Genomic DNA, 23,291 nt, shown 5'->3' on the forward strand with positions numbered 1-23,291 from the left:
TGGCTAGTTCTCCCTGTATTCCATGAGATCTAACCTTACTAACCAGTCTCCCATGGGGAACCTTGTCAAATGCCTTACTGAAGTCCATATATGTCACATCTACCGCTCTGCCCTCTTTGTTACTTCTTCAAAAAATTCAATCAAGTTTGAGAGACATAATTTCCCACACACAAAGCCAGGTTGACTATCCCGAATCAGTCCTTGCCTTTCCAAATACATGTACATCCTATCCCTCAGGATTCCCTCCAACAACTTGCCCACCACTGACATCAGGCTCACTGGACTATAGTTCCCTGGCTTGTCCTTGCCACCCTTCTTAAACAGTGGCACCATGTTAGCCAACCTGCAGTCTTCTGACACCTCATCTGTGACTATAGATGATACAAATATCTCAGCAAGAGACCCAGCAATCACTTCCCTAGCTTCCCACAGAGTTCGAGGGTACACTTGATCAGGTCCTGGGGATTTATCCACCATTATCCGTTTGAGACATCCAGCACTTCCTCCTCTGTAATATGGACATTTTTCAAGGTGTCACCATCTATTTCCTTACATTCTATATCTTCCATATACTTTTCCACAGTAAATACTGAGCAAAATACTCGTTTAGTATCTCTCCCATTTCCTGCGGTTCCATACAAAGGCCGCCTTGCTAATCTTTGAGGGGCCCGATTCTTTCCCTGGTTACCCTTTTGTCCTTAATATATTTGTAAAAACCCTTTGGATTCTCCTTAATTGTATCTGCCAAAGCTACCTAATGTCCCCTTTTTGCCCTCCTGATTTCCCTCTTAAGTATACTCCGACTGCTTTTCTTCTCTTCTCAGGATTCACTCGATCTATCCAGTCTTTACCTGACATATGCTTCCTTCTTTTTCTTAACCAACCCTCAATTTCTTTAGTCATCCAGCATTGCCCATACCTACCAGCCTTTCCTTTCACACTAACAGGAATATACTTTCTCTGGATCCTCGTTATCTCACTTCTGAAGGCTTCCCATTTTCCAGCCGTCCCTTTACCTCCGAACATCTGCCCCCAGTCAGCTTTTGAAAGTTCTTGCCTAATACCGTCAAAATTGGCCTTTCTCCAATTTAGAACTTCAACTTTTAGATCTGGTCTATCCTTTTCCATCATTATTTTAAATCTAATAGAATTATGGTCGCTGGCACCAAAGTGCTCCACCACTGACACCTCAGTCACCTGCCCTGCCTTATTTCCCAAGAGTAGGTCAAGTTTTCTTGTATACACTTAACAAATTCCTCTCCATCTAAACCCTTCACACTAGGTCTGTCCCAGTCTATGTTTGAAAAGTTAAAATCCCCTACCATAACCCCCTATTATTCTTACAGATAGCTGAGATCTCCTTACAAATTTGTCTCTCAATTTCCCTCTGGCTATTCGAGGGCCTATTTTACAATCCCAAAAAAGTGATCATTCCTTTCTTATTTCTCAGTTCCACTCAAATAACTTCCCTGGATGTATTTCCAGATATATCCTCCCTCAGTATAGCTGTAATGCTATCCCTTATCAAAAACCACACTCCCTCCTCTCTTGCCTCCCTTCCATCCTTCTAAACTATTGTTTAGAAGAATGAGAGGAGACCTCATTGAAACATTTAAAAGTCTGACACAGTTGGGCAGACTGGATGCAGGGGTGATGTTTCCTCTGGTTAGGGTGCCCGGTACAAGTTACAGTTTCAGGATATTGAGTAGGCCATTTAGAACAAGACGAGCAGAAATTTCTTCACTCAAGGGTAATGAACCTATGAAATTCACTAGCACAAAAGGCTGAGGAAGTCAAATCACTGAACATGTTAAAAGAAATTTCTCAAGGCTATTCATAAGGGGAGACAGTTGGAGTATGGAGTTGGGATAGATGATCAACCATGATCATGTTGAAGCATAGTTCCCGCCTCGGACTACTGTCTGTGTGGAGTTTGCACATTCTCCCCATGTCTGCGTGGGTTTCCTCCGGGTGCTCCGGTTTCCTCCCACAGTCCAAAGATGTGCAGGTAAGGTGAATTGGCCATGCTAAATTGCCCGTAGTGTTAGGTAAGGGGTAAATGTAGGGGTATGGGTGGGTTGCGCTTTGGCGGGTCGGTGTGGACTTGTTGGGCCGAAGGGCCTATTTCCACACTGTAATGTAATCTAATCTAAACAGCAGTTTAATGGGTCAAGTGACCGACTCCTGCTCCTGCTCCTATTTTCTGTATTTCCATAATAAAGGCAGTATACACACAGAGAAGTGAATACTCTTGTCAAAATTGTTCCTGGGTACAGCATCTTATAAATCTCAGATGAGTATTCATTCTCTATCATTCTCAGGACAACTGCTACAACCCTAACTCTAACTGTCCAACGTCAAGGTGATATGTAGCATATCCATGAAACAAAATTATATTTTTCACTTATTTCATAGCCTCACATGGCCATTTATGACTTTGGAAACAGAGTAAATACTTCACCGAAACATGCTCAGACTTTAACACAACAGATGGATGAAATAGCAAATTGAAAACAGAAGCATAACAATCAAGATTTACAGACAATACTGGTTAACTATTCAACTTCAGGATTTCCTTACTTAACCTTATTTGTACAGTAAGGCTGGGCCTTTTTTCACAGCAGCAGAGAAGGTTGAGGGGTGGCCTTATAGAGCTTTGTAAAATCATGAGAAGCATAGATAAGGTGTGAAGCAAATGGTCTCTTCCCTCGGATTTGGGGGAGGGTCCAAAAACTAAGGGAATTTGAGAGGAGAAAGTTTTAATAAGGGGCAACCTTTTCACAGAGGGTAGTTCATACATGGAATGAACTGCCAGAGGTAGTAGTAGATGCAGGTGCAGTTACAACATTCAAGACATTTGAATTGGTACATGAATAGGAAAGGTTTAGAGGGATATGGGTCAAACGCAGGCAAGACTAATTTAGTATGGAAAACCTGGTCAGCATGGATGAGTTGGACTGAAGGGTCTGCTTCTGTGATATATGACTTGTTAGCATCGGGAAGTATTAGTAACAATTTCCATAACCACGTGGCTTCATCAAAGTCCTGAGCAACTGTTCGTCTGGCTCTGACTGACTCCCTCCACAAATCTTGAGATCATTTGCACCAACTTCAATCAGAACAGACATCATTGCAACGTGCCAAAACCCACTTAAAATAGTCCCTAACAAAAACTGAAAGAACTGCAGATGCTGTAAATCAAACAAAAACAGAAATTACTGGAGAAGCTCAGCAGATCTGACATCTGTAGAGAGAAAACAAAGTTAATGTTTTGGGTCAAGTTCTGAGGAAGGGTCACTCAACCCCAAACTTTAAATCTGATTCTATCCACAGATGCTGGCAGATCTACTGAGCTTTTCTAAATATTTATTTTTGTTTAGAATAGTCTGTGTTACATTCCAAGCACATCCATAATTGTGCATCATCCGTTTTCCCTCATGCTGAATTCTTGACTGCACTTTAAATTGGCCCACATTTGATTAACATTATCTCAGAATACAGAGGTCATATACACAACTGAAATTTGCCATTAATTCTACTGAAAGTATCCACAACCTATTAGATGGTTAAATTAGAATTATTTCACCAATGTCATTTAATGACAGCAGTGTAGTTTTGCTATAAATTAGTTTCCTGAAAAGGACCAGAGCTAATCAGAAGTAAAAAAAAAAGTCCAGTATTTTATGCTCTCAGTCCCTCAACACCATCCACTGAAGAAGTGATTTGAGTGTAACAGACAAAACAAACCTTTCAGTCATAATCATGTTGATGCATTGGCAATGTATTGAAAATTACAAGGGGACAAACACACAAGGCCAGGAAACATACAAAAGTGACTAATTAGAAGATTGGAGAGTAGGTATCATCAATAGAAATCTAAAACTCATCTTGGCTATGGAGATGATAGTAAACAAATGTGCATAGTAACATTTTTTCGAGACTAAGCAATTCTCTTAAAAACATTCTTTAAATCAGTTTTCATGTGAAGAAATTACTAAAGCTGTTAGCGTCTTCCTTTGGTTCAGGCATTTGTGACATTTACAAAATAAATGTTGCTCTTTACATAAGTAAGAACCTTAAAATTCAAATCTTTGTAGAGCACCTAAACAAAACTGAAGAAAACTATTACATAAATAACAAAGTTATGATTTATATTTTGCGGCCATTATATATTCCTATCCAAAGATAGGAATATTGTACTTGCCGTCCTTCACCTTAAAAAGAGATGACCTCACATTTCAAATTGATAAGTCCAAATATCCAATTTGCGAAAACATTTGCACTTTATCATATTTAGGAATGCTATCAAATAAAATTTCAAAAAGTGAAGATCTCAGTAAGAATATGAATCTGTTCGAATTAGTCAAGCTACCTGAAATTAATTGATAATTATCAAGTTAATTGGATTTTCAGAAGCTTCTACAAAGATTTTACCATGGTGTCTTTTAAAAGAACTTAAGCCTGATGATAAATTAATTAGCTGGATTGAAAAGTAGCTGATCAATAGAAGCAAATAAAAGATCTTCTGAAAAATAACTATCATAGCTATAAACAGCTCCAGCTTTCTCTCTATTCTTGAGGGAAGATTAATTCTAATGTGTTACAAGGAGTAATCAATTATTAGGTTATTAGCATTCAAAGTGATATTGACAAATTAAATTAGACATGCTAAGTAAATTAGGAATGACAAATTTGAATAAGAATACAAATATAAAATAATTATGCTGAAACACTCTTCATCTGGGAGGTTGGGAGTATTTTTTTTAAATACTCTATCAAGTGAGCCAGTAGGAAGACAACAAAAACTTTGAGGACTATGACTTACATTTAGGAATTGGGAAGAATTTGTAAATTTAAAATAAATCAAAATGTCATTAAAACTTTATGAAGCACACAGAAATAGCTATTTTTAGATAAAACAACTTTTATAAATTACAGAATTACAAAGTACTGACTGTTAGTGATTACAGTCAATATTTGTTCCTCTTAAGTCTTTTCAATAAAATGTAATACTTACTACTGCTTCCATGTCTGTGATGCCAGGAGGAGCATAGACTGTCTGTACCATGAATTTGTGCTTGCTTTTCTCATTGGGATCATAGTCAAATGGCTGTAACATTACTGGGGAGGGAAAACAGAAGTGTTAGTTTTGAGAAAGTGCAGGGTTGGTTCTTAAATTCAACATTTAAAAATCATAACTGCATGGAGTGCACTCCTGCCGAGTTACTTTAAAATATTATTCAGGATAATTTCATGATAACTAAACTAGCTGCTGGTCCCGTTGTTGTCAGGAAGTCACCAGTCCGGATTCTTGTATTGATTTCCTAAGTCTATTCAAAAATGAGCCTCCATTCGTGCTGAGTCCACAATTAGCAAGCAGTCGACATGAACTGAAGCTTTGTGGGCAACTATAACCACTCATAGCTTAAATTCTCATTTTTTTGACTTGCATTAGATCATAGGGCCACAACATGTAAGTCATTCAGCCCATCAAGTTTGTTCCATTACTCAACAAGATCATGACAGATCTGACAATCCTCAGCTCCAAATCTTTGTCTTTATCCCCACTACCCTAGAGTCCCTGCCCAATTAAAAATCTAGGCTCAGCCTTCAACACACACTTCTCTCATTAACCTTTGAGAGAAGAAATTCCTCCTCATCTCAATGTTAAATGTGCAACCCCTGAGTTAATGCTCTCTGGTCCTAGATTCTTCCCCCAATGGGAAACAATCTCTCCACATCTAACTTGTCAAGTCCCCTACGAATCTTATACATTTTAATAAGGTCACCTCTTACTCTTCTAAATTCCATTGAGATCAGGCCAACCTACTCAAGCTCTGCTCATAAAGCAGTTCCTCCATATCGGGTATCAGCCTTGTGAACCTTCAGTGCATTGCTTCCAACGCATCTTTCCATTAATAAGGGGCCCAAAATTGTTAGCAGTGTTGCAGCTGTGGTCTGACTACAGCCTTATGTGGTTGTAGCAAAATCTCCTTATGTTTACACCCCATTCCTCTGAAATAATGATCAACATTCTATTGGTCTTCCCCGTTACCTGAATTTGAACTTTGTTATTCATGCATGAATGAGAACTCCCAAATCTCTTTGCTGCAGCTTTCTCCAATTAAATAATATTCTACCCTTTGCTTCCTGCCAAAGTGCATAATCTCATATTTTCCAACATTTCCAACAATCAATTGGCCAAATATTTGTCCATCTGCTTAAATTGTCTATATCTTTATGCAGACACTGTGTATTGTAATCAAGTAAACATTTGGAACTGGCACTGAAATTCAGTATTCGGGCTGGTTACACAGTGCCATCCAGTGGCAAGATCCAACTTTAAGACTAAAATATACATGAAACTGTTTTCTCGATCAAAACAAATGGTAAATATCTTAAAACATATATAGATGAGAAGGTCAGGTGAAGGTTTGCAGATATGCACAAATGCAACTTGATTATTTGGGTGAGTAACTGAAAATGTTTGAACAGACATCAAATCTCTTAGCAACTCTAATTGAAAAAGGCACATTTATCCAGATGTGCTTTTGGTAGTGGCAAATAGAAAATAAGAAATCTGCCATTTCTCCATAAAGCAGTGATTGATGCCATATATTCCAGCATTTTTCAGTTTCACTTAAGATTTCCACTTCCTTGCCATCAAGCTAGTAACTGCTATTTTCTCAATCACACATTTAGTGCTAGGAAAGTTTAATTACAATTCTGCATTCAGAAAGAACAATTTTAGCTTCTGCCAGATGGAATACTTGATATTTACACAAAAATTAAAAGCAAACTAATACTAACATTCCAAGTATTGGAGAGGTGAGAGTTTAAATTAGCAAACCAAAAGATTGGCCACAAAATATGAGGGCTGATCAGTATAAGTATTGGATGGACAAAATTTCAACTTGAGTTAATACCAATGAGAGGATGGAGAAAGAGGGGAATTCGGGAAGTTCACGTGCTCTTTTACAGATCTAAAGGAGATTATAAAATCACATGATCATAAACCATCAAATAACTATACTTGTCTTGCAAACATTGCTTTGAGGAGTGCTATCTAAAAGCCTTCAAATATCATAAAAGCTTCGGCACTGTCTATTGCTACTACCAATGTCTGTTATAATAATGATAGTTTAAAGTGTAAACCAACAGAGTTTGTGAGAATGGATCACAAGAATACTTGGATCATATTCAGAAAGCTAACAAGTGAGAAAATAGTGCTTTTTGTATTGTGACATTGAGACATTATTTATGTTAAATCACACTGATTCAATAACATTCACTGGAAAAAGGGGTCTTTGGCACAGAGCATAGGGAAAATATCTATGGAAAACAGACTGTCTTATGAAAATAATTAAAGGCCATAATAATAATAAAACAATTTTACTGATGGTGGTCTGCTATAATCTGCATGGATTGAGCTATGAAATAAGGAAGTTTTTATAAAATTATAAGCACTCTACAGACCAATAAAAACAGGGGCGTTTGGGGATGACATCTGTTCCTAATTTAGAGCAATACATAATGTTTAATCAGGGCTATTACAAAATAGATTGAGATAACAAAGCTTTGTAGCCAACAAAAGAATGAAAGGCAAGGTACGTTTTAGGATAGCATCCAGGAAATTAAAGAAATATGAAAATACAAGAAAAGTTGTGAAATAATTTCTGCAAGTTCTCAATTTGAGCAACATTCAGCTGCTGTGCTCTTTGCCTAAGTATATAATCTCACATTTTCCCTCAATATACTCCATCTGCCAAATTTCTGTCCACTCCCTTAATCTGTCTCTATCACTCTTAAGACTTGACATCATCATCACCACTTGCCTTCCCACCTATTTTTGTTACTTGCAAATTTGGCAAAAATATATTCACTTTCTATATCCAAGTTCTTCATACATATAGTAATCAATTGTAGCCCCAGCACTCCACTAGTTACAGTTTGCCATCTTAAGTTCACCTTTTATGCCAACTCACTCTGTCTTCTATTACTTAGTGAATCCTGCATCCATGCTAATATACTACCTCAAAACCATGGATTCAATTCGGTTCAATGGAGTCAAAGACAAATGTGTTAACATTAAAATGCTAAATGTCTCCTAAATGATCACAAATTAACAGAAAGATCAACCCCTGGTGCCTTGCAGAATGCACCATCCTCTCATCACCTCTCATGTCTTTTGAAGGTTAACCAAACATGAGACTGGTGAGAAAATTAATCATTTCCAGTCAAGGAACTGCCCAAAATACAAATATACATCTTAAGTGTGATCACAATCTCTCTCATGGGAAAAAGAAAATGCCTCAAGGCCAAATAAAGAATGAGAGAGATTGGGGTTATTGATATTGATAGGAATGCTGCTACAGTAGGTTTGCTGTATTTGCAATTGCAAAAGACACTCAAAAAAGTTAAATTGTAAGATAAGAAACAATGCTGTGGGAGGCAGTATATCAGCACGGTAAAGAATTGGCTAACGAGCAGCAAACAGCAAGTGGGGCTTAGGGGTTGTTTTCGAGTTGGTGACCGGTGCCCAGTTGGGTCCCACAGGGATCAGTGCTGGGTCTGCAACGGTTTTCAATATTTATTCATGCCTTGGAGAAAGGAAACACATGTAGCCAAATTTGCAGACGACTCAATAATAGTTTACAAAAGGATACTGATAGATTAAGCAACTAGGTAGAAAAGTTGACAAAAATGGAGCATAATGTGGAAAGATGTCAAGATGTTCATTTTGGAAGGGAGAACAAAAGAACAGTATTATTTAAATGGAGAAAAACTGAAGAAAGCTGCAACAGAAGGGACAAGCTGGCACACAAGTCTAGCAGGTAATCAGGAATGCTACTGGAATATTGGCCCTTGTTTCAAGGCAGTTGAAGTATAAAAATATCAGTCTGGAGTACTATGAGCAGTCTGGCTCCCTTTATTTAAGGAAAGGTATCATTTCATGGACGTAATTCAGAGAAGGTTCAATAGGTTGATCCTTGGTACATGCAAAAGTCAAACAAAGGTTACAAGCAATGCTTAAACATGTTAGAATTTAGAAGAATGAGAGAGAATCTCATTGAAACATACAGGATTCTTAAAGAGCTTGACAGCTTAATTGCTTAAAGGATGTTTCCACTCAAGGGAGAGCCTAGGGTATCGTCTCAGAATGAAGGGAAGCTAATTTAAGAGTGAGAAGATGAATTTCTTCTCAGAGTGTTAAGTGTCTTTGGAACTCCTTGCCACAGAGAGCTGTGGGGGCAGATTCCTTGTGCATATTTAAGCCTGAGATAGATATATTCTTGATTAGTAGGGGAATCCAGGGTTACGAGGAAAGGACAGAAAAGTGAACATGAGGACTGCTGGATCAGCCATGGTCACATTGACTAATGGAGCAGGAACAAACAGCCAAATAGCTCACTCCTGTTTCTAGTTCCTATGACCCTATGAGTTGATACTAAGCACAGTACTAATAAATAGATGTGTTGCAGCTGTCGAGATTCCCAAGATAACTACATCCAAAACTATCCTTCAGATTCCCTAAACACAGCAACAATTTCCAATTCTTTTAGCCATCCACACGATCCAAGAATTTTTATTTGACATCATAAGCTAGGGAAGTGATTGTTGGGCCTCTTGCTGAGATATTTGTATCATAGATGATCACAGGTGAGGTGCCTGAAGACTGGAGGTTGGCTAATGTGGTGCCACTATTTAAGAAAGGTAGCAAGGGTATAGATCTCGATCCCCAGGAGGAGTGTCTCAGTTCCGCGATCTGTCAAATAATCAAAAGGAATGCGATCTGTTTCAGCAAGGTTCACAGTTTATTTCGACGACGGGCACAGATTTGTCCAGCAACAGACATTAACAGCTTCTGTGTTCCTTGGAGAAACTGCACGATTTCACTTAAAACATAGGCAATTTTTAAATATGTTTCTTAAGAAGCAGCCTTAATTACAGAATAAATCCAATAAAATGTAATGAATGATATAATGGACAGCAAGTTAACCCAATGATATTTTCTGAAAAATAAAAGTTGTTTACTACACATTTATCTGTTCCCACCTGCATTTCAAGGTTAACTAAAATAGTTAGTAATGTCCTATCTAGCTTATTTAATCCATGCTGTGAAGGGTCCATTGTTCTACTTTATCTTTAATTCAGGCTCAGCAATTCAGGAATGCAACCTGAAGCCATTTTGTGATGTTACTTTGTACTAAGAAGCCATTTTGTGGTTAATAAGAGCATGCATTAAATGGTTGCTCCTGACAATAGCCTAAATCCAGGTTTTAGATCCTCAAGGAGAAGCCAGGGAACAATAGACCATTGAGCCTGACATCAGTGGTGGGCAAGTTTTGGAGGGAATCCTGAGGGACAGGATGTACATGTATTTGGAAAGGCAAAGACTGATTAGGGATAGTCAACATGGCTTTGTCCGTGGGAAATCATGTCTCACAAACTTGATTGAGTTTTTTGAAGTAGAAACAAAGAGGATTGATGAGGGCAGAGCAGTGACATGATCTATATGAACTTCAGTAAGGCGTTTGACAAGGTTCCCATGGGAAACTGGTTAGCAAGGTTAGACCTCANGGAGTGGACTTGATGGGCCGAATGGCCTTACTTCCACTCCTATGTCTTATGGTCTTATGGTCTTATGATCGGTGCTGGGTCCACTACTTTTCGTCATTTATATAAATGATTTGGATGTGAACATAAGAGGTATAGTTAGTAAGTTTGCAGATGATATCCAAAATTGGAGGTGTAGTGGACAGCAAAAAGGTTACCTCAGATTACAACGGGGTCTTGATCAGATGGGCCAATGGGCTGAGGAATGGCAGATGGAATTTAATTTAGATAAATGTGAGGTGCTTAATTTTGGGAAAGCAAATCTTAGCAGGACTTATATACTTAATGGTAAAGTCCTAGGGAGTGTCACTGAACAAAGTGACCTTGGAGTGCAGGTTCATAGCTCCTTGAAAGTGGAGTCGCAGGTAGTGAAGGCGGTGTTTGGTATGCTTTCCTTTATTGGTCAGAGCATGGAGTACAAGAGTTGGGAGGTTATGTTGCAGCAGTAGAAGACATTGGTTAGGCCACTGTTGGAATATTGCGTGCAATTCTGGTCTCCTTCCTATCGGAAAGATGTTGTGAAACTTGAAAGGGTTCAGAAAAGATTTACAAGGATGTTGCCAGGGTTGGAGGATTTGAGCTATAGGGAGAGGTTGAATAGGCTGGGACTGTTTTCCCTGGAGTTTCACAGGTTGAGGGGTGACCTTATAGAGGTTTATAACATCATGAGGGACATGGACAGGATAAGTAGACAAAGTCTCTTCCCTAGGGTGGGGGAGTCTGGAACTAGAGGGCATAGGTTTAGGGTGAGAGGGGAAAGATATGAAAGAGACCCAAGGAGCAATTTTTTTCATGCAGAAGGTGGTACGTGCACGGAATGAGCTGCCAGAGGAAGTGGTGAATGCTAGTACTATTTTAACATTTAAAAGGCATCTGGATGGGTATATAAATAGGAAGGGTTTGGAGGGATATGGGCCAAATGCTGGTAGGTGGGACTAGATTGGGTTGGGCTATCTGGTCAGCATGGACGAGTTGGACCGAAGGATCTGATGCCGTGCTGTATGAATCTACCACATTGATAAGCTGAAACAGTAATTATCTGCTTTTGCTCATAATTTGCATTAGTGATCAGCCTCAACTCCACTTCGGATTACTTCTATTGCTTAAATTAAACATTTGTTTCTTGGCAATAAGAAACAGTACATGACCAAAGTTTGGTCAATGCCACCTCTATTTTGTTACAGTTGAGACTTTCAGCATTCTCTGCTTTACTCAACATCACTTTTTTTATAGCAATTCTGCCAACAGAAATGTAAGTCACAAATATAGGACAGGTAATACAGCTCCAGAATCTGAAATATTCCAAATCTTTTCCTTTATTATTTAATGGAATGCAAAAGTTGCTGGCTCAACTAGTGAGTATTACCCATCACTCATAACCTCAGGAGGTGGTGGCACCTCCTCAAATGTTGGAGGTAGACCCACAATGCTCTTAAAGAGGGGAAACCCATAAATTTGACCCATTATCAAAATCCAATATAAGTCCAAGTCCGGATTGGAGGGTTATCAGCGGGTTTGCCCACACTTTTGCTGCCCTTGTCCTTATAGGTGATAGAGGATAGTTTGGATAGTACTGTTGCAGAAGGCTTGGTGAGTTTCAGCAGTGCATTTTGTTGATGGTGCATACTGCTTCTACTGATTGTCGAAAGTGGAAGGAGTGAATGTTAAATTAGGAGTGCCAATTTAAACAGCCTACATAGCCTGGATGGTTTGAGCTCAAGTGTTGCTGATTTGCACTCATCTAAACAAATGCAGAATGTTCCACCATACTCTTACCTTGTAAATCATTAAAAGTCTGGAATATAAAGCTAACTTACTGGTGACCAGTTGTCATAAAAACCCCATCAGGTTCACTGAGGTCCTTTTGAGATAGAAATCAAGTCTGGCCTTAATGTGACTCCAGAACCACTGCAATTTGTTTGATGGCCGTATCCCATGGAAGAAAAAAAATACAGAATCCGCCTCAAGAATATCATACTAAGGATTATAAATTGCAACATCAACATTGCTGGTGTTTGAGACAGGGTGCTACCACTTATCCTTCTATCTACTCTGAGATAATGGATCTCACAGCTCCTGGAGTAGTGTAACAAAACAAAATCAAGAGGTCAACAAAAATTTATTAAAATATCAATACCAGAGATGACATACCCCAGCATAAAGCTTTGCAGTTATTTTAATCAACCTGCTCCAACATGCAATGACACACCTTCCAGCAGGTGGGATTTGAACCCAAGCCTCCTTGCTTAAAAGGTGGGGGCATTACTGTTATACCACAAGAACACCCAGAACCCTCTTTTGTATATTAGGTATAATAGCCTACTTAAATAGTAATGGGTGAGGAGAAACCACTATTGATTCGGAAAGACAACAGGGCACTTGCCTTATCAACATAATGTAAGTTATTACATGATAGCAATAGGTACAAGTTATCAAAGTTTCCACTGAGATCTGTGCAGGTTGATTGTTTTGCTGTGCACAGCATCTGCTTCCAGGAACATGAAAAACACAAATATGCATTTTCATATAGGTGGATTCCTTTTGGGGCGGCACAGTGGCTCAGTGGTTAACAAGGATGTGTCTCACAGCACCAGTGTTCCAGGTTCGATTCCAGCCACAGGCAACTGTCTGTGTGGAGTGTGCATGTACTCCCAGTGTCTGCGTGGGTTTCCTCCTGGTGCTCCGGTTTCCTCCCACAGTCCAAAGATGTGCAGGTCAGGTGAATTCGCCATGCTAAAACTGCCCATGGTGTTAGGTGCATTAGTCAGAGGGAAATAGGTTTGGGTGGGTTACTCTTTGGAGGGTTGGTGTGGACTTGTTGGGCCGAAGGGCCTGTTTGCACACCGTAGGGAATCTAATCTAATCTTCCAGAAGTTGCTGCTGCACATAGATCTTGAGGTTCATAGAGCAACAGGAAAAATTACAGTCATGGAGTCATACAGCTCAGAAACAGACCAGTTGGTCCCACATGTCCATGCCGACCAAACACCCCAATCTGATCTAGTCCCACTTGCCAGCATTTGTCTCATACCCCTCTAAATCCTTCCTATTCATATATCCATTCAAAAGCCTTTCAAATGTTGTAAATGTCCCCACTTCCACCACCACCACCATTTCTAGCAGCTTATTCCATACTCTGTGTGATAAAGTAACTGCTCAGGTTTTTTTCAACATTTCTGTCTCACCTTGAACCTCTAGTTTTGGGATCCCCCACCCGAGGAAAGAGAACTTGGCTATTTACCCTGTCCATGCTCCTCATGATTTTATAAACCTGTGTAAGGTCACAGCTCAGCCTCTGTGGCTCCATGGAATAAAACCCCTGCTTATTCAGCCTCTCCTTATAATTCTCCAGTCCCAACAACATCCTTGTAATCTTTTCTGCACCCTTTTAAGTTAAACAACATCTTTCCGATACAACAGCAATCAGAATTGTATGCAGTATTCTAAAAGAGATCTCACCCATGCCCTGTACAGCCTCAACATAACATGCTAAATCCTATACTCAACATTCCAAGAATGTTGGTAACAATGACTATATAGGTATAACTACATAAAGTTGAAGATGATAGGTTTGCCTCCACTGAGACATCATGCTCAAATTGTATTCCATGCACAGGCTGTGCAATACCATTGTATGTCCAGATATGAATGAGCTTAATGCACTTTCAAAAATAAATTTTATAGAACCATTATCTTATTGTACAATAGTGAGTTGTCCTTGGGTGAGCTAAAGTTGGGGGTTCATGCTGGGGGTAAGAGGAAGGTCCGAAAACAAACTTGGAATCATATCATGCTGAAATATTTCCAAAGTCTCAATTGTAATGTTATCAAAAAATACAAATGCTGCAGCTGTTTAGGAAAAAGCACTAAGTTCACTTGTCGATGATTACTTCCCTAAAAAAAATTATAAATCATATTCCAGAGCACAATTAAGTGAATTTTCAGTTTATTAGGAGCGTTTTAACTACTTCAATTAGGTCTTATTGAGTGTTACTTTCATGTACAGCTGTCAATATACACAGAATAAACAAACAACTGACTCATTCATATCTTTCTGTAGCTTTGCAAATCTGCATGCAAGATTACTTTTACACACCCAGCTGAAATGATGGGCTATGGATTTCCTGAGTAAGCATTAATCATAACAGCCAATCCCAAGAGATTTTATGTATCAGTCATCTCTAAGAGATTGTGTCCAGTTGAAGAAATCTCACTCATCTGTAGTAACCACATTAGTGTTAAGTATTTATCATATGATTACATCTGCCAAGCTAATGCAAAAAAACCAAAGTAACTGCACCAAATTAACCAGTTCAATCCCACAGGTCCATTCTTCCTGCAGTATTAGGTTCTATACTCTGTGGCTAAATGTACAAGTCTCATTTGCTTCAGCCTTCTATACAAGTCGTTCTGCTCTACGTGCGTTTTGTTAATGCGAATTCACTATAATGCAATTGACGAATTGGGGACATGGTTTCTAAACCGCGAACTTCAAAAGTGTGTATGGATTATAATGGATCTCAGCCCCAGTGGTTTTAATGGTGCTGCTATTGCATCATTTTCTGAAAACATGGGATTGCACGAGAACAGAACTTCCGCATTATAGCAGAACCAACTGTATCTTCAATAGTCCAAAACACAAAATGAGAGAAAAGAAAACCACAAATCTAAAATTACCAGAAACTCAGATAGAACAAAATATAGTGTGTGGGAGACAAGGTGAGAGTTACAAAAGATTTAAACTTCCATCAGCGATGCCACAGTAAATCAATTTATTTACAATAAACTAACGGAAAGCACAAGTCTCAGGGAAGTGTAGGAGACTAGCAGGCTGCAAATGTATGGGTTCCAAGGAAAACATTGCCAAGACTCTTTAGATATAAAACAATTACTCGCTGTGAGAGACAGACAGAACAGATCAGAGAGCCACAAGTTTAAAAAAAACTGATTCACAGAAAAGAGAAAGTGTTGAGAGAACTAATACAAAAAAGAATAACCAGGTGACCTCACAGGCCAGCAAGTTATTTAATAGAGCCAAGGTAGGGAATGAATTGCTGATGAGGTTTGGGGAGAGAGCAACAGAGCCAGCACGAACCTCAGGGAGCAAGATGAAAACAAAGCATCATTGGTCCAAACAAAGATAAGCAAATTATTAATAACAATATTAGCATAAAGGTTCAAAAGCATTAACTCAAATTAAAAGTTTAAATTTAATTCCGACTTTGATGAAAATAAGGGCCTAGAGATTTTCTTTCGCTTGTGGACTGGCAGTTCAGACCTACTACTTGTACTTCCTATATCACGTGGTAACCTCAGGGTACCAAACGTCGCTGGGAAACTCCACAAGTGGAAAGTTTCTCTTGCTCCAGCTCAGGAATTTTGAGCTCAAGGTTTGTTCAAGTCATTGTGCTTCAGGGAGGATGCATCCTTTGATGGTATTCCAAGAGGCAGCCAGCCACCTCACAGATTGTGAGATGAATAGCACTCCAAAAAGTGGAAAGAAGAAAGTACAGTCTTCAGAGTGTGGACGACTCTCAGATAGACATTCAGCATTGATGATTTCCTTTTAAATTTGTTTGTGGAATGTGACTGTCACTGATTAGCCAACATTTATGGTAAATCCCTGACTGTCCTGGAGACAGCGATGGTGAGCTACATTTGAGGGAAGGGGCACCCACAATGCTGCTAAAGAAGGGTATTACAGGATTGTTGGGTATGTCAACACCTTCAAGGATTGCAACCTGTACTATGACACCAATGAGCAAGGAAAGAACAGTAGTCAGGCAGACAGACAAATAAAAATCGAAAGAATGCAGATGCTGTAAATCAGAAACAAAAACAAAGTCCTGGAAAGGCTCAGCAGGTCTGACAGCATCTGTGAAGAGAAATCAGAGTTAACGGTTCAGTGACCCTTCCTTAGAACTCAAAATAGGCAGATATTTCTGTAACCACCTCAGAGTATCTCACAATGTGTTGTTGCCCTGGTGCTGGGCAAAGAACATCACAGAGAGGCTCTATAACATTCAGCAGGGGAAAGGGAGTGGATCAGAAGTTTGAAAGGGAGTGGATCAGAAGTTACATCAGCATCAACAACACAAGGTTGAGGGCAAGCAATTAAGTAATAGTAACAATTGCGAAGGGCCAAACACCACACTCTACCCTCCCATCCACACTATGTGGACCAAAATATCTGGGGGAGAAGACGAGAGTGATCATTGCAAGAAGGTTTAGGCTAGCAATAGAGAAGACCAAGGAACATTTAATACATAGCTGAAAATTGGAAGGTGAACTTTAATGGGAGAGGGGGTACCTAGCTAGAGTAAAGTGATACCAGACACTGACAGGAAAAATTAAACAGAAGAATGAGAGATCTTTGAAAAAGGCACAGATGAGATACATTCCAATAAGAGTGAAATGGAACCAAGCCAGAGTTCCAAAGATGACATGCAGAAATAGAGACTATGGTGAAATGAAAATAAAGACTTTGTGAGATGCATGTTGGGTAAATTCTTCAAGTGAGAGTCAGGCCAAATACAATGTGGGGAGAGGAGAAATAGAAGTGGAAAATAAAACTGGCAAAGATTGAAAATAAGAACAGTTTGGCAGGAAACCCAACAAAGTATTGTTAGGGAGACAGTTGGGTTTATGAGCAAAAAAGATGACATATGCTTCACTGCAGAGCAGGGTTATTATACTTGATTAATAATTTTTAATATTGTTTAGAAAGGAAGAGGATGCTGACAAAATCTCTCAAGTGGGAATACTAAGATCATGGATGGAGTGCAAATCAATAGGTGGGACAGATTGGACCTAAAGAGTAAATTGATACAGGCTTAAGAGAAACTATTCTTATTTGGGAGATGGTGCAGTAAACTATTACTGTGGGTATATAGTTGCAAATTTCAGGAAGGCAACTGGTGGAATTTAAATTTGGTTAATTAAAAATCTGGAATTGAAAGCAAGTGGCGGCACAGTGGCTCAATGGTAAGCACTGCTTGCAACAGCACCAGGGTCCCAGGTTTGATTCCAGCCTTGGGTGACTGCCTGTGTGGAATTTGCACATTCTCCCCATGTCTGTGTGGGTTTCCTCCGGGTGCTCCGGTTTCCTCCCACAGTCCAAAGATGTGCAGGTCAGGTGAATTGGCCATGCTAAATTGCCCAGTGTTAGGTGCATCATTCAGAGGGAAATGGGTCTGGATGGGTTACTCTTCGGACAGTCGGTGTTGACTGAGTGGGCCAAAGGGCCTGCTTCCACACTGTAGGGAACCAAATCTAATCAAGTCTCAGTAATGCTCACCATGAAAATATCATCAATTGTCATAAAATCCTATTTGATCCACTTATGTCTTTCGGGAAGCAAATCTGTCATACTTGCTTGGTCTGGCTATACAGCAATGTAACTGACACTTAAACAGTCTCTGAAATGGTTTAGCAAGGCACTCAGTTCAAGAGCAATTAAAAATGGGAAAAATATGCTGGCCTTGACAATAACACCCATATTCCACGAAAGGGCGAAGAGATACAGTATTATTCCTTTGGGGCATATGCTGGAGAGGAAATGAGGAATAACGACATAGGAAATGAAAATGACCTGCAAGGCATCCCCTTCAAAGGTGATGGAAGTGTCACCCTGTTTCCCTCCTCAGTCAAAGCAAAACACTCAGAGACACAGTAGTGCTTTACTTCCTTCACCTTTATTCCGTGCCCTGGAGGGAGAGACGATTGCCCATGTACACAGAGACAGGAGTTCACTGTCTTCTCTGGAACAGCGGTTTCTTCATGAATTATATAGTCATTTTACAGGGAGGAGCATCCAGATAAGACAACATACATATTGATTGGGTGATTGTAACAATCAGCGAGTGTCAATAGTAAAGATTAAGCCATCTGCTATTGCACAATGAATAACTGACTTCACACAATGAATACTTTTCACCTTGTTAAACTGACCTCACATACTGAATACTTCCAATATTGTTAAATGGCTCTACATAATGACTACTTTTCTACCTTGTTAACCCATTCCCCTTGCCTCCACCACCCCATTGTTAACTGCAAGTCCTTATCTGTTCTGAGTCATGCTCAGCTGACCTCTTGGTTCACAAACCTCAGAACTTAACTCTTTCCCTGCTTGCTTATATCCTATACACATTCTCAGAAGCAGAATGATTGATTTCACAAGGAAACTGGATGGATATTTGAGGAAAATAAACCAAAGGTGACAAGAATTGAGAGAGGCTATGGAACTGACTGCTCTTCTTAAGAGCCAGCACAGACCTGGTTCACTAAGTGACTTCCTGAATGCCACAATGACCTTTGACTCTATGCTGGATCATTTCACTTGAATTGCCAAACCTCCCATTATGAAAATCTTCAGTTCTCAAGTTTTGTTGTATGGATGTTAAGAATTTCAAGCTGGATGGCATGGAAACTTTCATCACAAACTTGCGATTTCAGCAAGAAACCTGAATAACTAAAATTTATCACCTGGTTGATTTTAACACAGTTAAATTAACTTTTATCTCTGTCAGACAGCAAAATATTTTAATATAAATCTAAAGAGCCACCAATTTTATTAAGTAAGTCAAAATGAAGTCAAAAGATAATCTTCCTGCGAACAAAGAAACATGGGAAAAGGTACAGGCAATCCTCAAGCCTGTCCCACCATTCAATTATATCACAGTTGATCAACATTCTAACACCATCCAGATGTCTTGGTTTCATACTTCAATGATTGCTACATTTTTGTTTCAATCTCAGTTTTGACATATCTGATAAAAGATCACTGACACAGGAAGTCAACTCTGTCTTTCTCGGACATAAATGATCAGATATGCTGAGTACTTGCAGAAATTTTGGTTCTTCTATTAGATATTTAGTGCTTTCCACTATTAAACTCTTAACAACAGTGCTCCGTTTTCATGCATATTTCAATTCAAATTATGGTAAAAGCAACAGTTATCATTCCAAGTGCACACTTTTGAAAAACTCAAAGGCAAACTGAATGTGTTGTGCCATTAATGGGATGTGAGCACCTGTCACAGGCTGGGCCAACATTTATAATGCATTGCTACTGATGCTCAAGAGGTGGTAGTGAGAAACCTCTTGAACTGATGGCATTCATGTGCAAGAGGTACTCCTATGGAGCTGCTAAAGAGAGATTTCCTAGAAACTGACAGGGTGATGAATACTGTTCAGATAGTCAGGATGGTATACAACTTGCAGGGAAATTTGTAGGAGGTGCTACTCCCATGCATCTGTCACCATTGATCTTCTGAAGTATGAGGTTTAGAAGAAGCTTTTACAAAATGGTGCAGGCAAACTGTAGGTAATCCATACATAGCCAGGGTACAGCAATGGTAGAGGGAGCCCATGTCTAAAATAGTGGATGGGTACCAATCAAGTGGGCTGCTTTGCCCTGCATGGAACTTAACGTCAATGTTGCTGGAACCGAAAACATATGGACCAATGGCGAGAAATTCACGCTTCTCCTGACTTATGCCTTGCACTTGGAGGATAGGTATTGATAAATACTGAAAGTTTCCAACTGCAGAATATTCAGCCTCTGACCTCCACTTACAGCCACGGTTTCTCTGACTGAAACCAGATAAGTTTGCCCCAAAAGAATTATTCTTCAGGCAATGTGTGGGAGCTATTCTCACAGCTGCTCAGGAGAGATTGCCATGTCACGATGGCACACAACTTGGAGGTGAACTTCCCAGTGATGTGTTAGTCGTTTTAAGTAAATCAAGGATGCACTAAAAACAGTGGTATCTGCTTGTTTAAAATGTTTAAGCATAATGATTATGCAACAGGAATGCATTGGCAGTGATGTCACCAATTTGCAAAAGATGTGTTGAGTTATATGTCAATTATTTTGAAAAGCCTGTGCTAATTTGAATACAGTGACATTGAGGAAATTTTTGCATTTATTCTGTTGAAGGATGTTACGGACTAAGCCAGACCACTAGAAACATTAAGTAGGTAGCCCAGACTATAACTATATGTGTATAGTGGATATTCCTGGAGTAAATTAGCTGGGTCGACTGCCAAGTTTTAAACGAACAAAACAGCTTACTCCTGTTTCTTGTTTCTTATAGTATTACCATTGTGATTGACTGCTAACTGCATTCTGAAATGGATGAACAAGTCATTCAGTTGGACAAAATGTTAGAAAGGGGGAAAAGGAATTAAAATAGGTGGACAACCTGGCATCAACATAGGCACTGGAAATAAAAACAGCAAAAAATAACTGCCAGCCCTGCAAATTCTCCTTAACAATATTTAAGGGTTAGTATCAAAATTGGAAGAGCTGCCTGTCTCATCAAGCAAATCCCTGGGGTCCTCAAAATTGACTCCAGACAACATGAAATCTCACAGCATCAAGTCACACCACCTGCTGATTACCAAGCACCACCACTCCTTCAGCTGATATATCGATGCTCCTTTCCTCCACATTGACCAACACTTGAAAAGACACTATGCATGGCACGGTGCAGAATGTACTCTAAGTAGGAGACTGCAGTGTCCAGCACCAAGAAAGGCACCCAGCTAGACTGGGCTTGTGGGAAGTAGTGAGGGAACAAAAAGGCAAAAACATATTTGACCTTATCCTTACCAACTTGCTTGCCGTAGCTGCACCTATTCATGACTGTACTGGTAAGAGTGACCATCACTCAGCCCCTGCGAAGACAAAGCCCCATCTTCACAATGAGAATACTTTACATCATGTTGTGTGGCACAATTACCATGCTAAATGGGACAGAGTTCAAAGAGAGCTAGCAACTCAAGTCGAGACACAGATGAAACACTGTGGGCCTTCACAGTAGCAGAATCGTACTCTGCTACAATCTTCAACCTTATGGCCCAGCACATCCCCACTATACCATTACCAACAAGCCAGAGAATCAATCCTGGTTCAATTATGTATGAGTGGCATGCCAGGAACAGCACCAAGCATACTGAAAATTAGGTGTTAGGTTGATGAAGACACAAAGCAGGACTACCTATGTGTCAAACAGCATAAACAGCAAGTGATAGACAGAGCTAAATAATCCCACATGAATACATCAGATATAAGCTCTGTAGTCCTGCCACATGCAGTCATGAATGGTGGTGGATAATTAAACAACTCACTGGAGAAGGTAGCTCCAGAAATATCTTCAATCTCAATGATGGAAGAGCCCAACACATCAGTGGAAAAGATGAGGCTGAAGCACTTGCAGCAATCTTCAGCCACAAGTGCTGAGCGGATGATCCATCTTGGCCTCCTCCAGTGGTCCCCAACATCACAGACACCAGTCTTCAGTCAATTCGATTCACTCCATGTGATATCAAGAAATGGTTGGAGACACTGGATACTGCAAAGGCTATGGGCCCTGACAACATTTCAGCAATAGTACTGAAGGACTTGCACTCAGAACTTATCATACCCCTAAGAGAAGCTGTTCCAGTACAAATGCTTGGCAATGACCATCTCCAATAAAAGATGACTGAATCACTACCTTTGACATTCAGTAATATTGCCATTACTAGATCTCCCACTAACTACATGTCAGGATTACCATCTACCCATGTAAATACTGTGGCTATGATAGCAGGTCAGAGGCTAGAAATCCTGTAGAAAATAACTCACCTCCTGGCTCCTCTGTCCATTAGCAATAAGGCACAAACCAGGAATGTAATGGAATACTCACTTGCCTGGATGAGTTCAATTTCAACACCACTCAATAAGTTTGACACTATCCAGCACAAAATGATTGGCACCACATCCACTCCCTCTAGTGCAGCAACCTGTACCATCTGCACTACAGATATTAAATAGAATCTTCCAAATGCACAAACACTACTATCCAGAAGGACAAGGGCAACAGATACTTGGTATACCACTAAGGCTGAAATTACTTAGAGTCACATTAAAAATATCCAAGTCGAACCCCTTGCAAAAAGTTAGATGATCTCCAGCAACTCTGCCTGCAAAATTATTAAAAGCCAGATACTTGCTATTTTAGTACAGTATTCATTACTATTTACAGTTTAAGTCATAGGAACATAATCATACATTTATGAACACTGCCACACTCAGCACATAGATATGAATCTCAAGTTACAAGCACTCGGTTGCATGCATGCAATATTAATCAACAAATGCACTCATTGTATTGTGTACACTAAACCAACAACACGTTTCCAACTAATTCTAATGAGAAATAGTTTTCAGTGAAACATTTGTTAAAACTAATAAGTTGATCTTAGATTTAGTTGAATCCCACCTAACTTTCTCATTATTCTTACCAGAAACAGTAACCGTTGTTCCAGGATCAATAATCCCACTGTTAGGTCGTACACAGTACCGGCGTGGTGCTGTGGTCTTCACTTTGAAGCATACTTTCCTATCTGCTGGATTTTTCAATTTGAGGTTTGTAGTCACGACATCTGTAAATGGACCTGCATAGAGAGATTTTTAAAAGTCCATTTAAAAAGGACAAACTTGTCTATTCAAACGTTTGTAAACAAGCAATTTCAATTCTGTATAACTACGGATACGTCTTCAACAAATTCACATTTTCAACTAGAGCCAATTTATCAGAAAGACAGGGCAGAGTTTTAATTTTATAATTGGAGAATCTCAGAATCGTGCAATTGGTACAGCTTAAGACTCAGCCATTTTTCTC

General features: G+C 39.5%; 1 protein-coding gene across 2 annotated transcripts in view; it reads right to left on the minus strand.

Moving 5' to 3' along the window:
- Positions 1–23,291, minus strand: part of vapal (VAMP (vesicle-associated membrane protein)-associated protein A, like) — an 81,428-nt gene that overhangs the window by 18,752 nt on the left and 39,385 nt on the right. For both annotated transcript variants that reach the window (XM_043687756.1, XM_043687757.1), the window contains exons 2-3: positions 22,912–23,064; positions 5,018–5,121 (exon numbers count right to left, since the gene is read on the minus strand). In XM_043687756.1, coding sequence (XP_043543691.1) covers positions 5,018–5,121; positions 22,912–23,064 — 257 coding nt within the window. The remainder of the gene's footprint in view (positions 1–5,017; positions 5,122–22,911; positions 23,065–23,291) is intronic.

This window comes from Chiloscyllium plagiosum, chromosome 4, assembly GCF_004010195.1.
Source record: "Chiloscyllium plagiosum isolate BGI_BamShark_2017 chromosome 4, ASM401019v2, whole genome shotgun sequence".
Lineage (NCBI taxonomy): Eukaryota > Metazoa > Chordata > Chondrichthyes > Orectolobiformes > Hemiscylliidae > Chiloscyllium > Chiloscyllium plagiosum.